The sequence below is a fragment of the Moschus berezovskii genome, chromosome 2 (genome assembly GCF_049115385.1).
Source record: "Moschus berezovskii isolate FMDL1 chromosome 2, NW_MosBer_1.0, whole genome shotgun sequence".
Classification (NCBI taxonomy): Eukaryota; Metazoa; Chordata; class Mammalia; order Artiodactyla; family Moschidae; genus Moschus; species Moschus berezovskii.
Genome location: NC_142461.1, coordinates 2791738 through 2804929, shown reverse-complemented (window position 1 = coordinate 2804929; position 13192 = coordinate 2791738). Strand labels below are relative to the sequence as shown.

General features: G+C 49.8%; 1 protein-coding gene across 3 annotated transcripts in view; it reads left to right on the top strand.

Moving 5' to 3' along the window:
• The window catches only part of UBR4 (ubiquitin protein ligase E3 component n-recognin 4), a 133122-nt gene that overhangs the window by 104124 nt on the left and 15806 nt on the right, over nt 1-13192 (top strand). For all 3 annotated transcript variants that reach the window (XM_088843071.1, XM_088843065.1, XM_088843069.1), the window contains 11 exons: nt 97-270; nt 2470-2591; nt 3442-3639; nt 4281-4361; nt 7017-7104; nt 7593-7720; nt 8591-8698; nt 9850-9969; nt 10667-10857; nt 11287-11460; nt 11968-12067. In XM_088843071.1, coding sequence (XP_088699197.1) covers nt 97-270; nt 2470-2591; nt 3442-3639; nt 4281-4361; nt 7017-7104; nt 7593-7720; nt 8591-8698; nt 9850-9969; nt 10667-10857; nt 11287-11460; nt 11968-12067 — 1484 coding nt within the window. The remainder of the gene's footprint in view (nt 1-96; nt 271-2469; nt 2592-3441; nt 3640-4280; nt 4362-7016; nt 7105-7592; nt 7721-8590; nt 8699-9849; nt 9970-10666; nt 10858-11286; nt 11461-11967; nt 12068-13192) is intronic.

Sequence of the window (13192 nt, the reverse complement as noted above, 5' to 3'; positions counted from 1 at the left end):
CTGCTTTTGAGTTGCTCGTCGTCTTTTGAAAACATGGACCTTCTTTGCTTAATTCTCATTCTGAACTCATGGAGCAACTTTTTCCTGTCCCCACAGGCCTACTTTCCTCCTTTGTGGAGGTGGAATCCATCAAAAGGCACTTTAAAAGCCGCTTGGTGGGTACCGTGCTGAACGGATACCTGTGCTTGCGGAAGCTGGTGGTGCAGAGGACCAAGCTGATCGACGAGACGCAGGACATGCTGCTGGAGATGCTGGAGGACATGACCACAGGTAGCCCCGGCCAGCGGCCCACAGGCCCGTGTCCCTTCTGGCTCCACTTAGGTGTGTGGTCTGAGTTCCCCGGGTTGCTTAGACCCAGATCACAGGCAGCAAATGTCTCCTCACATTTTAGTAAAGAAGGAGAAGACATTCCTCTCAAGACTGTTGGTGCTTGGAGTTGTGAAATTCCAGGTCTGGCCTCAGGCAATTTGGACGCGTTTTTTGGACATGTTTTTACTTGTTTATTTTTGGCTGTGCTGGTTCATTAGTGCACACAGTCTTCAGGAGTTGGGGCACACGGGCTGAGCCTTCCAGACCAGGGACTGAGCCGTGACCGCTGCCCTGGCTGTCAGATTCTTAACCACTGCACTACCAGGAAGGTCCTGGACTTTCTGTGGAGCTCACAGGGCAGCAGGAGGTCAAGAGTTCCCAGCCTGGTGTCTCGTTGGTTCTAGGAGATCTCAGCCATTGTGGCTTCAGTCGCCTCCACTCCGTTCTCTTTCCTTGTCCTTGTGGGGCTCCGCTGTCTCACTGTCATCCGTGTCTGCCTCCCTCTGTCATACTGTCCGTCTCATTGTATCTTTATGTTGGTTTTCATCCTGTACCATATCGTTTAGTTTATTTTTTCTTCACCCTGTGTTATCTGTTTAATCTACCCATCAAATTCTTGCAATTTTATGTAGATTTTATATAGTCTGTAGTCTTTTGCAGACATTTTCTCTTTTATAATCTTTCAGCATAACAAACTTATTTCTGTATCTGCTAATTCTAAAACTTGAAATATTTATTAATCTGATTCTGTTGTTATTCTTGCCTCTGGTGCTTTGCTTTAACTATTGCATTTTATGACTTTTTTTTTTTTTTTGTACTGTGAACTTGTGTTTTGGGGTTTTTTCTGTGGAAATTCTTTGGGACTTGAGTTAAAGATGGGTTTTTCCAGAGATGATTTGTAGCTGCTTCTGTGAAGCAGCTCAGGGCATGGCCATCCCAGGGCCACCTTCAACAAAGTTCTGAACGTGTAATTTTCAGATCTCCTAGGTAAGCTGAGCCACAGACCTCTGAGGGACAGCTTGTCATGAGTGCTCAGGAGGTTTTTCTCCCCCTCACTCAATGCTGCATTTTAAGGGGAGACAGTGTGCTTTCATTGATTTGCTTTGGGGAAAGGAGTAGTTATTTTTTATTGATGCTTTTACCAAACAGGGCTTCCCAGGTGGCATAGTGGTAAAGAATCCGCCTACCATTGCAGGAGATGTGGGTTCCATCCTTGGGTCAGAAAGATCCCCTGGATTGGGGTGTTCTTGCCTGGAAAATCCCATGGACAGAGGAGCCTGGTGGGGCTATCGTCCGTGGGGTCACAGAGTCAGATGCGACTGAACACACACATACCTATACCAAGGATGTGGCTCTTGGGGGTACCAGATCTGTGTGTGTGTAGGTGGTGGTTCCTGCCAGATTCTGCCTCTTGGGAGATGTGGGGCTTTGTATCCAGCTCTCAAATCCTGGCAGGTTTTGGAAACCAAAGCTCATGGCAAAAAATAGCCTGCGTGCTTTGCTGGCCTCCCTGGGTTCCTGAATTTTCCTAGTTTTGGAGCGTGGCTTTCTTTGCTAGGGTAGCAGTCCACTGATACCGCCCCCCACCAACCCCACCCCACGCCTGCCACTGCTGTAAATTGCGTTTAAGTGGAGGAGTGAAAATTAGGTCAGGGGACATAGTCTGCTTTATTGCCAGACATGGAAGTCCTTCTGGTGCCATTTTCAGCTGCCATGCTGAGCTGGTTTGTGACCTTGTCAGCTGGACCCTTTTCAAGAACGTGTGGCTTGAAGTTAGTTATCTGTTTGGCTTCTGGAGGGCCATCTGCCTAATCTTTTAGAATGAAACTGAAAGCTATAGCCTCCTTTTGCTTTGACAGGAGTGCAGTTAGGATCATTATTTCACGCTCTTGGGTACCTATTTTGGGCAAGAGGATGCAGGGTTATAATTCCCAGAGGGAGGGGGACGTGCACAACTAAGTGTGATGCTCTGTGCTGCCTTGGGTATGAAGGCTTTCAGATGGAGTGTGGTTTCAGTGTAGGAGTCCATCAGCTTCAGGTTTCCAGTGGAAAGATTGATGTTGCAGAGAGGGTCTGTCAGTGATGGAGCTTTATTTAAAGCCTCAGCTTCTGTGTGTGCAGCTCCTTCCTGACTGACTTGGCCTTGTTGATCTCCGGCAGGTACAGAATCGGAAACCAAGGCCTTCATGGCCGTGTGCATTGAGACAGCCAAGCGCTACAATCTGGACGACTCCCGGACCCCTGTCTTCATCTTTGAGAGGCTTTGCAGCATCATCTACCCTGTGAGCACAAGCCGTGGCGACTCATCGTGGTCGGGGGTCATCGTCCCAGGGGTGGCTGCTCAGTTGACGTTTTAGGAAGCGTCACATGTAAAGCAGGAGCAACCTCATGATTTTCCCATTCCTAATGATGGGAAGGAACCTAAAGACCTTCCTTGTCCCATTTCCTAGATTGAAAGTCAAAGTCAGTCTTCTGAGCCAGGTCTAACCTTCCGTTGCTCAGACCCTGGTGTCAGCCCACGACCCTGTGAGAAGGAAGCAGCCCCGAGTGGGCAGATGGACCTCTTCACTCTTCCTTTTCTCCCTGCCCGCATTTTGTGCATGCACGCATGCAGGAAGGTGTATCTGTGGCCTGAACTGCATAGATCCCCTTCATTGCTGAGGAACGGTGGGGAGCATCAGTCTCATCGGTTAATGATGAGAGACCCCTGAGTATCACGTGATGCACAGAAGACCGTTGTCTTGAGCAGAGGGCCACCAGTGACAGAGTCATCTGGCCCCGGACTGGTTAGCATCGCAAGGGACGAGCAGCAGGGGAGCCCCTCTCCCCGCACATCAGTGATCAGCTTTCATGGGGCACTCCTCATCTGCTTATTTGGTTAGGCTTTCTCTCTCCTAACCTACCCTTGAGTTTCAGAGAAGATGCCTGCTCTTTAAGACTGTTTAAATTATATTTGGGGTTTTTGAATCACCTCTGAGCTTCCTGTCCTTTAATCTTTAAATGTATAAGGGGCTGGATGAGTCAGATGTGTCTCCCTGAGTGTCCACGAACAAGGCAGTGTGGTCTGAATGTAAGCGGTCTCTGCACATGTACTCATGCCATCCCTTCTGCTTCCTTCTCTCTGTCCTTCAGGAAGAGAATGAAGTCACTGAGTTCTTTGTGACCCTGGAGAAGGATCCCCAGCAGGAAGACTTCTTACAGGGCAGAATGCCTGGGAACCCGTATAGCAGCAACGAGCCAGGCATTGGGCCCCTCATGCGAGACATAAAGAACAAGATCTGCCAGGATTGTGACTTGGTGGCTTTGCTGGAGGATGACAGCGGGATGGAGGTAATGAGCATAGCACACCCCTGCCATGGTTAGGCTTCCTCTCCCTCAGGGGTGATCAACCCTGGACATCTTTAAATGCAGCTCCATGATTCCCACCTGCCTGCCTCACCTGTCAAGGGCTCTGCCCCCTGTCTGGCATGTGGTAAAAGCAGATGGCTGTAGCTTGTAAGCACACAGGCTTTCGTTGTTCCTGTTGCTGTGGCAGAGGCCTCCAGTGATTCCAGGTTAATCAAGCTCCCTGAATACTGGGAAATCAGCCCCGGTGCAGGTTTCTGGCCCTGTATCTGGTACCTTCTGGCAGACAATGCCAGGATCTGCTGTTACCATATACACGGTGAAAAACGTGTTGGATGAAATAGAGAAAACTGCCCTTTTTGGTGCTGAGCTGAAATAGACTTGGGATGGAAGGTGTTCAGCAGGGCTTTTAAACCTGGGGGTCCACGGTTTGGGTTAAGGCTATTTGGAACCCCTGAAATTGTGCACAAAATTCTGTGTGATGTTCACGCACGTGCATTTTTTAGAGAGGGAGAGTCAGTAGGTCCCTAATGCATAGACAGTATGCGGTAAAGCACCCTTTGGTCTTAAAATGTGCTTGCATGACGATTCTTTGGAACAACAGCCTCACCTTCTTTTCTGTTCAGCTTCTAGTGAACAATAAAATCATCAGTTTGGACCTCCCTGTGGCTGAGGTTTACAAGAAGGTCTGGTGTACCACAAATGAGGTATGTGCTTATTTTCTTGCCTGAGGTGTGGGTTGACTTCCAGACTTGTTAACGATCACTTGCCCAGCTCGTAGCAGCACTGAAGGATCTGTGCTTCCTGGTCGTGTTAGCGTGGAGAAAAGCCATCGCCTTGTCCTCCTTGTGGGCCAGCTGCCTGGGGAAGGGAGAGGAGCTGCAGGAAGGGGTGAGCAGTTCCGGGCTTGGCAGCCGGGCCGGCAGAGTAAGGGAGCCCTGAGATGGGGAGTGCCTGCTGTCCTGGCCCTTTCCATGTGGGCACCGAGGTTGAGTCTCAGCTTTCGATGGACTTGCTCACCTTTCAGAGCATGTTTCAGCATGGCGTTGAGGAGCATAGTTTTACCATTTGGGGAACTGAGACTCGAAAGGCAGTTGTGAAGGAGTGAGAAGGGGAAATGAGGGAAGCACAGCGCGTTGGCCCTGTCAGCCCCTCAGTCTGTCTGTCCGATCGTAACAGTCGGATGGTCCTCTTCCCCGCCCCCGCCTCTTTTAGTCTCATCTCTGCTCTTTGCTGTCTGCTCCTCTCCTTTGCTTTCTTCCCTTTTCTTCTATTTGGGGGATTTTTAACACGTGAATCATCTAATTGAATTACAGCACACTGGGGTTCCAGTGAAGTACAGTGAACTCTGTCGTTAGTCCCGAATATTTCTGTAGAGTCTAAGAAGCTAAATTGGTTGTGTACTAACAGTACATTTTGGCCTTCCGTTTGTTACATACTTGTGCTTCTTTTCTGTTTTCCCACTGTGCTGGGAATCCTGGTCATTGTGTATTGTTGGTCTGCTGCCCGTTGGGTAGATACAGCACAGGTAAATACACAGAAGACGTCTCCATCCACTGCATCTTGCCACTGACATTTCAGCCTCAAAGCAGAGTGGTACAGATTTAATCCCTGATGCACCTAAAAGTTAAGACCAAGCTTCTCCGGGCACCCTTGTAAATGGTGGTATAGGACCCAAAGAATACACATGGGCAGCCTCCCATTTTGAACCAGGAGGCAAGAAGTTGGGGATCATTTGTTTCTTGTGTTAATGCTTAATCCACCAAGGGTTTCCCAGAGTTGGGAGCAGCTTTTATCCTGGCTTTCATCAGTTTCTCTTCTTACTTTATCCCTTATTTCCCTGATAAATAGCCCACCTCTTCAGCTGCTGACCAGGGCCTGTTTCACCTGTTTCTCTCTCTTTCTGTTCATGGTCTGAGGCTGTTCCCTCTCTCAGTTCTCACTGGGCTTCCACAGCTAGAAATGCTCTGAGACCTGGCCCGACAAGTTCTTTCCCTCCAAGATTTTCTCTACGAAGCTGAGCACGGCTTAGCAGCAGGCAGCGTGGATTAGTGTGGTACCTGCTCACCCTTAATTTCCTGGAGTGTGACTTCAGCCCCCCGTTTCTCACCTCCAAAATGAGGGTAATTCCTAAGAGTGTATAGGCTGGAGTGCCTAGTTAGTACCTGGCGGATAGTGAAGTCTCATGATCCCTCAGTTCAGGAAGGTTGCTGTAACTTGTAATTCATGACTTGTTTCCAATCATTCTATCAAGTTGTAGGTTTTAGCTTGAGATTTGAATGAATCCAGTCCTTGCTGTGTGGTTATATGAAGGTCTCAGGATCTCCATAGGCAAAGATGGGTATATTCTGTTTTCTTGTTTTGATTTCTGAGACTTGAGTCAAAGCCTTTTGATCTTGTTGACTTCCCTTGACCTAATTCTTTGAGTAGTGGTCCCTATTGATTAGAGAGATTTTATGATTCTGAAGGAGGCACAGGCTTGGTTGGAATCAGTACCAGGCTTATAGCTGAGTAACTTTGAACAAGCTGTGTAGCCTTGTGTAAAAGAATAACATGAAGTGCCTAAATAGTGTAGGGCTTTTGTGGGTGTCTACTTGCTAAGTTGCGTTAGTCATGTCCAACTCTGAACCTATGGATTACAGCCCACCAGGCTCCCCCGTCCCTGGGACTCTCCAGGCAGGAACACTGGAGCGGGTTGCCGTGCCTCCTCCAGGGGGTCTTCCCGACCCAGGGGTCGAATCCTGTCGCTTACGTCTCCTGCTTCGGCAGGCGGGTTCTCTACCACTGAACCACCTGGGGAGCCTTCGCATAGGGCTTGCTGCTACTGCTGCTAAGTCACTTCAGTCGTGTCCGACTCTGTGTGACCCCATAGACGGAAGCCCACCAGGCTCCCCTGTCCCTGGGACTCTCCAGGCAAGAGTACTGGAGCGGGTTGCCGTGCCTCCTCCAGGGGGTCTTCCTGACCCAGGGATCGAACCCCTGTCTCTTACGTCTCCTGCTTTGGCAGGCGGGTTCTCTACCACTGAACCACCTGGGGAGCCTTCGCATAGGGCTTAGCACAGAGTAAAACAGTAAATCACAGTTGTTACGACTGTTACATGTATTTAATGAGACAAAGTGAAGTAGTGTCTATAGAGTGCTTCACACAATTCCGGGCCTGTGGTAGACCCTACATAAATGAGCTTCCTTTCCCCTAAGTGAGTTGTAGGGCATTTGGATTCTATATTCTGTGGCTAAGACCCTGCAAAGAATAGGAGTTGTCTACACTGCTGAAGTGTGCGTTAAATTAAGCAGACCAGGTGTCAGGTCCTTTGCATTTCCTGGGCCCGTTTACAAGTCTTTCTCCAACCTCCTCTCCTTAGGGAGAGCCCATGAGGATTGTTTATCGGATGCGGGGGCTGCTGGGGGACGCCACCGAAGAGTTTATTGAGTCCCTGGACTCTACCACAGGTACAGCCTTCCACAGATGCCACTGCACATCGGGTCTGAGGTTTGGGACCAGTGGCAGTTCACGTTCTGAGGCTTCAGGGGTGTTCGGGGCAGATACTCCAGGGATTCTCTTCAGAAGTGGGGGCATTGTTTTTTCTCTGAGTAAAAATACAGTCATTTATAGCCTCATTTGGATACCTCTGGTATTGAGGGTGGGTGGGAACTTAGGGAGGAAATGAAATTAGCACCAAACAAGCTCAGGTTTATTTATTTAGGGCTTTTTTTTTTTTTTTAAAGGTGGTTGTAGTGCTTATATTTTCACATATTTGAATAAGCAATTTTAATTAACTTTAAACTTTAAAAAAGAGCTATCAGGAGCAAGACACTGTAGTTTAATATCCAATACTGACCCCCTTTATTGGAAAAGAGAAGAGCTGTCAGCCTGGACGAGGGCTGTGCTTTATTCCGGGCTTCACCTCCGTTTCCGCTTGGCTTCCCTGCTCTCTCAGATGAAGAAGAGGATGAAGAAGAAGTGTACAAGATGGCTGGTGTGATGGCCCAGTGTGGGGGCCTGGAGTGCATGCTTAACAGACTGGCAGGGATCAAAGATTTCAAGCAGGGACGCCATCTTCTAACGGTGAGTCGGAGGCAGCAAGGTGGGACCAGCCCTCTTCTGGAGGGGCCCCTGTGGACGGGCTGGCCACCGCCATTTAACCCTAGGGGGCAGCATGGCGCCCGGGACCAACGTGGCCATTGCCCTGGCCCTCCACACTTCAGGTTCCTTCCCCCAGTGCTTTCTTCCTGACCCACTCCTCCCCCAAAACCAGTGTGATAGCAAGCCTTCTGCTGTGTTTCTTCAGTCACCTGTGGAAACCAATGTCTAATTGTCTGTCCACCCAAAATTGCACTTGTGTCAGTTATTTTTATTATTGTTATTATTTAAGTGGAACTGTAGTTTTTTGGTAGGATTTTGTTTGGTCATTCATCCAGCTGTCTTGTAAGTGAGAAGTAGATGATTCTAAAGGCACCATGCGTATTGCAGTATTATTTTCCACCTCCAGGGGACATGAGAACATATATTAATTATTATACCCATGCCTTAAATGACATACATGGATCTGAGCTCCATGGGTCACGAGCTTTGGGATCTTTTTGTTTACTATTAGTTCAGCGTCTCAGTTTGTACTGGAGTTTCCCCCAAGGCAACAGAGCATCAGCTATTCCCCTAGAAAGTGGTGTCACTGCCCTGTCTGAGAGGTGGCAGAGACAGACCCAGCCCACGGGAGCTCCTGCTAGGGAACTGCCGTTTAAATGCCAGCCCGATAGGCGACCCCAGCCACCTTATCATATCTCCCTAAAGAAACTTCACCTTCCTGTGCATTTCAGGAGGAGTGTCTGCTGATGGTAACATGACCCCTCCACCCCTCTTCGGATATTTCTTTCCTGCTTGTCCCCATCCCTTCATTGCTGGCTGGGCTCATGGATGTTGACTGGCTTTTCTTGTCAGGTACTGCTGAAATTGTTCAGTTACTGCGTGAAGGTGAAAGTCAACCGGCAACAGCTGGTCAAGCTGGAGATGAACACTTTGAACGTCATGCTGGGGACTCTCAACCTGGTAAAGAGTGGGCTGCAAAAGCTGAGGAACGAGCAGGGGTGGGGGAAGACGCCTCACCTCTGCCCTCAGTTGAAGTGGATTCGTGACCTTTGCAAGCCTCTCATCTGTCTGACTGATGGGCACAGAGGCTTGAATTATTCAAGCTGTCTCTTATCCCCCTGCTGGCTCACCCCTGCTGCTGCCACAACACCCGGGAGCATCCTTGTTTCTTTCCTGAACTCAGAAGCGGGAGGATGTTAGTCCCTGCTGACTGCACCCCAATGGGAAATTGGTGCCACTCACCTCGGGGCACCAGAAAGAAACGAAAATGCTGTTTTCACTGTCCTCAAAAACCCACACACTGTTCTGTCTCCACGCATGCCCGTGCATGCACACCACACACACATACAGACACACAGAGACACACGCACACAGACACACACCACACACAGACACGCGCACACACAGCACACACAGACATACACACACACACAAACACGCTGTGTGTGCACCAGAAAGAAACGAAAATGCTGTTTTCACTGTCCTCAGAAACCCACACACTGTTCTGTCTCCACGCATGCCCGTGCATGCACACCACACACACATACAGACACACAGAGACACACGCACACAGACACACACCACACACAGACACGCGCACACACAGCACACACAGACATACACACACACAAACACGCTGTGTGTGCACCAGAAAGAAACGAAAATGCTGTTTTCACTGTCCTCAGAAACCCACACACTGTTCTGTCTCCACGCATGCCCGTGCATGCATACCACACACACATACAAACACACAGACACACACGCACACAGACACACACCACACACAGACACGCGCACACACAGCACACACAGACATACACACACACCACACACACACACACGCACGCACACACACAGACATACACACACACACACACGGTGTGTGCACCAGAAAGAAACGAAAATGCTGTTTTCACTGTCCTCAGAAACTCAACACACTGTCTGTTCTCTCTCCACCCATACCCATGCACGCACACCACACACACACACCACATACACACGTGCAGATTGTCGGAACGTGAGGTCATGAAGAGCACCCTGGAGGAGGAGACCCTGTTAGCAGTGCGTGTCATGGCTGCCGCCTCCGCGTGACTGGCCCCCTCCTCCTACAGGCGCTGGTGGCTGAGCAGGAGAGCAAAGACAGTGGTGGTGCTGCAGTGGCCGAGCAGGTGCTGAGCATCATGGAGATCATCCTGGACGAGTCCAACGCTGAGCCCCTGAGTGAGGACAAGGTGGGTGGGGCCGGTCCGTCCATCCACAGGCACCATATCGTTGCCAGCCACTGGCTTCCTTGGGTCTAGCAGTGTCAGCCAGGAATGATCGAACCTTCTCAGCTGGTAGGAATGGCGACCATTCCTGGTGGTGACATCATTGCATCGAAGCCTGAAATCCATGGATTTAGAGGAAGCAAAGCGGCTGGTCCAGCTAGACAGGGGCCTTAGTGCAGCCCCTCATTTCACAGTTGAGGATCCTCCAAGCCTAGAGAAATGAAGCGAGCCGTCTGGTATCGTATAGCCGGTTAGATGCCTGGAACTCAGGTCTCCAACTCCCAGTTCAGTTTCTCTCTGCCAAGTGCACCTGTGTATTCCTGTGGTCTCTTTGGTGCTGATGTTTTGCTTTGAGATACAACCAAATGAATACCAGGGAGCCTACATTGTCTTGGGGAAGGCAAAGCCTGTGTTGTTGTATTTTGACCACCTGTATGGGTGTATTTGACCACTAATAATAGAACCAGCGCCAAACTATTAGAAACTAATTTTTGAGGTGGAGCTCACACTGTTGATTATTCCCCAGGAAGTGCTGAGATACTGTTCTTCTAGGGCTACTTCTGGTGGCTCTGATGGAAGTGGATAACCTTTCAGGGCCAGCTGTTGGCTGCGGCTGAAGTCCCCGCAGTATTAACAGGCCTTCCATCCTCTCTCCTTGTAGGGCAACCTCCTCCTGACGGGTGACAAAGATCAGCTCGTGATGCTCTTGGACCAGATCAATAGCACCTTTGTCCGCTCCAACCCTAGCGTGCTCCAGGGCCTGCTTCGCATCATCCCGTACCTTTCCTTCGGGGAGGTGGAGAAAATGCAGATCTTGGTGGAGCGGTTCAAACCCTACTGCAGCTTTGATAAGTATGTGGCTTAGATTCAGACAGCTAACTGAGAGTCACTGTGAAAGCCCTGAACTAGTTCTGTGAGACCAAGGAAGAATCGCTTGAGTTTCTATTAGATTTTTGTGGACCAGTCAGGCCTTTAAGGGGATTGGTCTAACTGGGGAGGCAAAAAGTGAAAATATATTGTGTTAAAGCAGCAACTGGTGAGACAGAGGAGGTGAGCTGGTTGGAGGGACTCAGGTGTGCAAAAGCATGAAAATGGGAGAGAAGGTTGGGAATTTGGGGGACGTGGCGGAGAAGAGGGAGCATGGCAGGAAGCAGGTGGGGAGGGTCTTCTGTTCGGCCCAGGAGTTGGCACTATAGGGCTTTGAGGATTGTGAGCCAGGAGAGTGGCGTGGTCAGCTTCTGTTGCTCCTTTCACTCTCAGGGTTTTTGCTCTCTCCTCCAGGTATGATGAGGATCACAGTGGCGATGATAAGGTCTTCCTAGACTGCTTCTGTAAAATCGCAGCCGGCATCAAGAACAACAGCAACGGGCATCAGCTGAAGGATCTGATTCTGCAGAAGGGGATCACCCAGAGTGCCCTGGACTACATGAAGAAGCACATCCCCAGTGCCAAGAAGTAAGCAGCGCCGCCCTCCTTCCCTCTTCCTGGTTCCTTCTCTCCTTTATCATCTGGGCATCCCTCAGCCTTCCTTGGGGTCGCCCTCCCATTCTGGAAACTGTCAAGGTGACCATGCAGCCCTTGGGGCTGTGGGAAAGGATGGCAGTTTGTTGGCTTCTATTTCAAGAACTCACTTCTTTTTAAAGACTTATTTATTTGGCTGTGCTGGGTATTAGCTGCAGTGTACAAAATCTTTAGTTGCTGCATGTGGGATCTAGTTCCCTGACCAGGGGTCGAACCTGGGCCCCCTGCTTGGGGAGCTCAGCGTCTTAGCCACTGGTCCATCAGGGAAGTCCCTCAGGTACCTACTTCTCCCTGGTTTCTCAGCTGAGCTCGGTGGTCTGCTGTGATTCTTTATGGTACGCTTGAAGGTGCGGTCACGTCTAAACAAGCCAGAATCACCGGCTGGTTTCTAGGTGGCCTTTGCGTCTCTGGCCTGCTCATAAGCCTCTCTTTGCTTTGCAGTTTGGATGCTGACATCTGGAAAAAGTTTTTGTCTCGCCCAGCCTTGCCGTTTATCTTGAGGCTTCTTCGGGGGCTGGCCATGCAGCACCCTGCCACCCAGGTGAGTAACCAGCATGCACGGGGCCCTTATTCTGGAGCAGGACACATCATGTGAGGAAACCACACCCTCTCTGCTCATCTCCCACGACTGAGTGAAGGTGACCGCCTCGATTAGCCTTGAGCTGGGAACTGCCCTAATGTATAAGAGTTCCAGAGTAGACAGACTCTCAGAAGTCACCTGGTTCATCTCTCTGTGCGCAGAGAGGATTAAGTTACATTTGTGTTTTCCTCATTCAGCTCATTCTTATGTGCGGCTTTGTTACCTCACAGCTCAGCTGAGCAGCGTTTGTGAGGGTGTGGCTGGCCAGGGGTGAAAGCTGACTTCTGGCCACAGTCCCCAGGACGCTTGGAACACCGTCACTGCCCTCTTCTGCTCGCTGCTGGCAGCCGAAGCCTCGGTTCACAGGGAGGCCCACCCTGCGCGCCGTGTTGCTCGTTCCTGACATTCACTGGGTTGAATACCTGTTACCCTCACAAATAATAATTGACCCAGACAGCTGGCCAGTCTGGATTAGTTTTTTTAATTAAACTTTTTATTTTGAGAAAACTAGATTCAGATGCAGTTGTTAAGAAATATTACAGAGACATCGTGTATAGCCTCTACTTAGTTTCTGTCAATACTACATCTTGCAAAACTGTAGTAAATCATCATAGCCCGGGTGTCAGCATCCACACCGTCAAGTTGCGGGACTGCTCCGTCACCGCAGGGCTCCCTTCCATGGTCCTTCACAGGCACATCCGCCTCTCCGGGCAGCCGCTGGCCTGGCCTCCATCTCCCAGCTTTGTCCTGTCAAGGATGCTGTGTACAAAATGGAATTAAACAGCGTGTAATTTTTGGGGATTGGCATTTTTCACTCAGCGTAATTGTTTGACATTCATCCTGACTGTCGTGTGTGTCAGTGGCTTGTTCTTTCTCGCTACTGAGGAGTCCCCGGTGGGGATGCCTCGTGGCCTGTGTATCCGTCACCAACTAAAAGGCATCTGGGTCGTTGCGACTTTGAGGCTATTGTGAATAAAGTGGACTAATTTCATGTGCAGGTTTTTGTGTAAGATTTCATTTCTCTGGGTTAAGTGCCGAAGACTGCAGTTATATTGGCTTGTGTAGTGGTTGCATTATTTTGTCTTG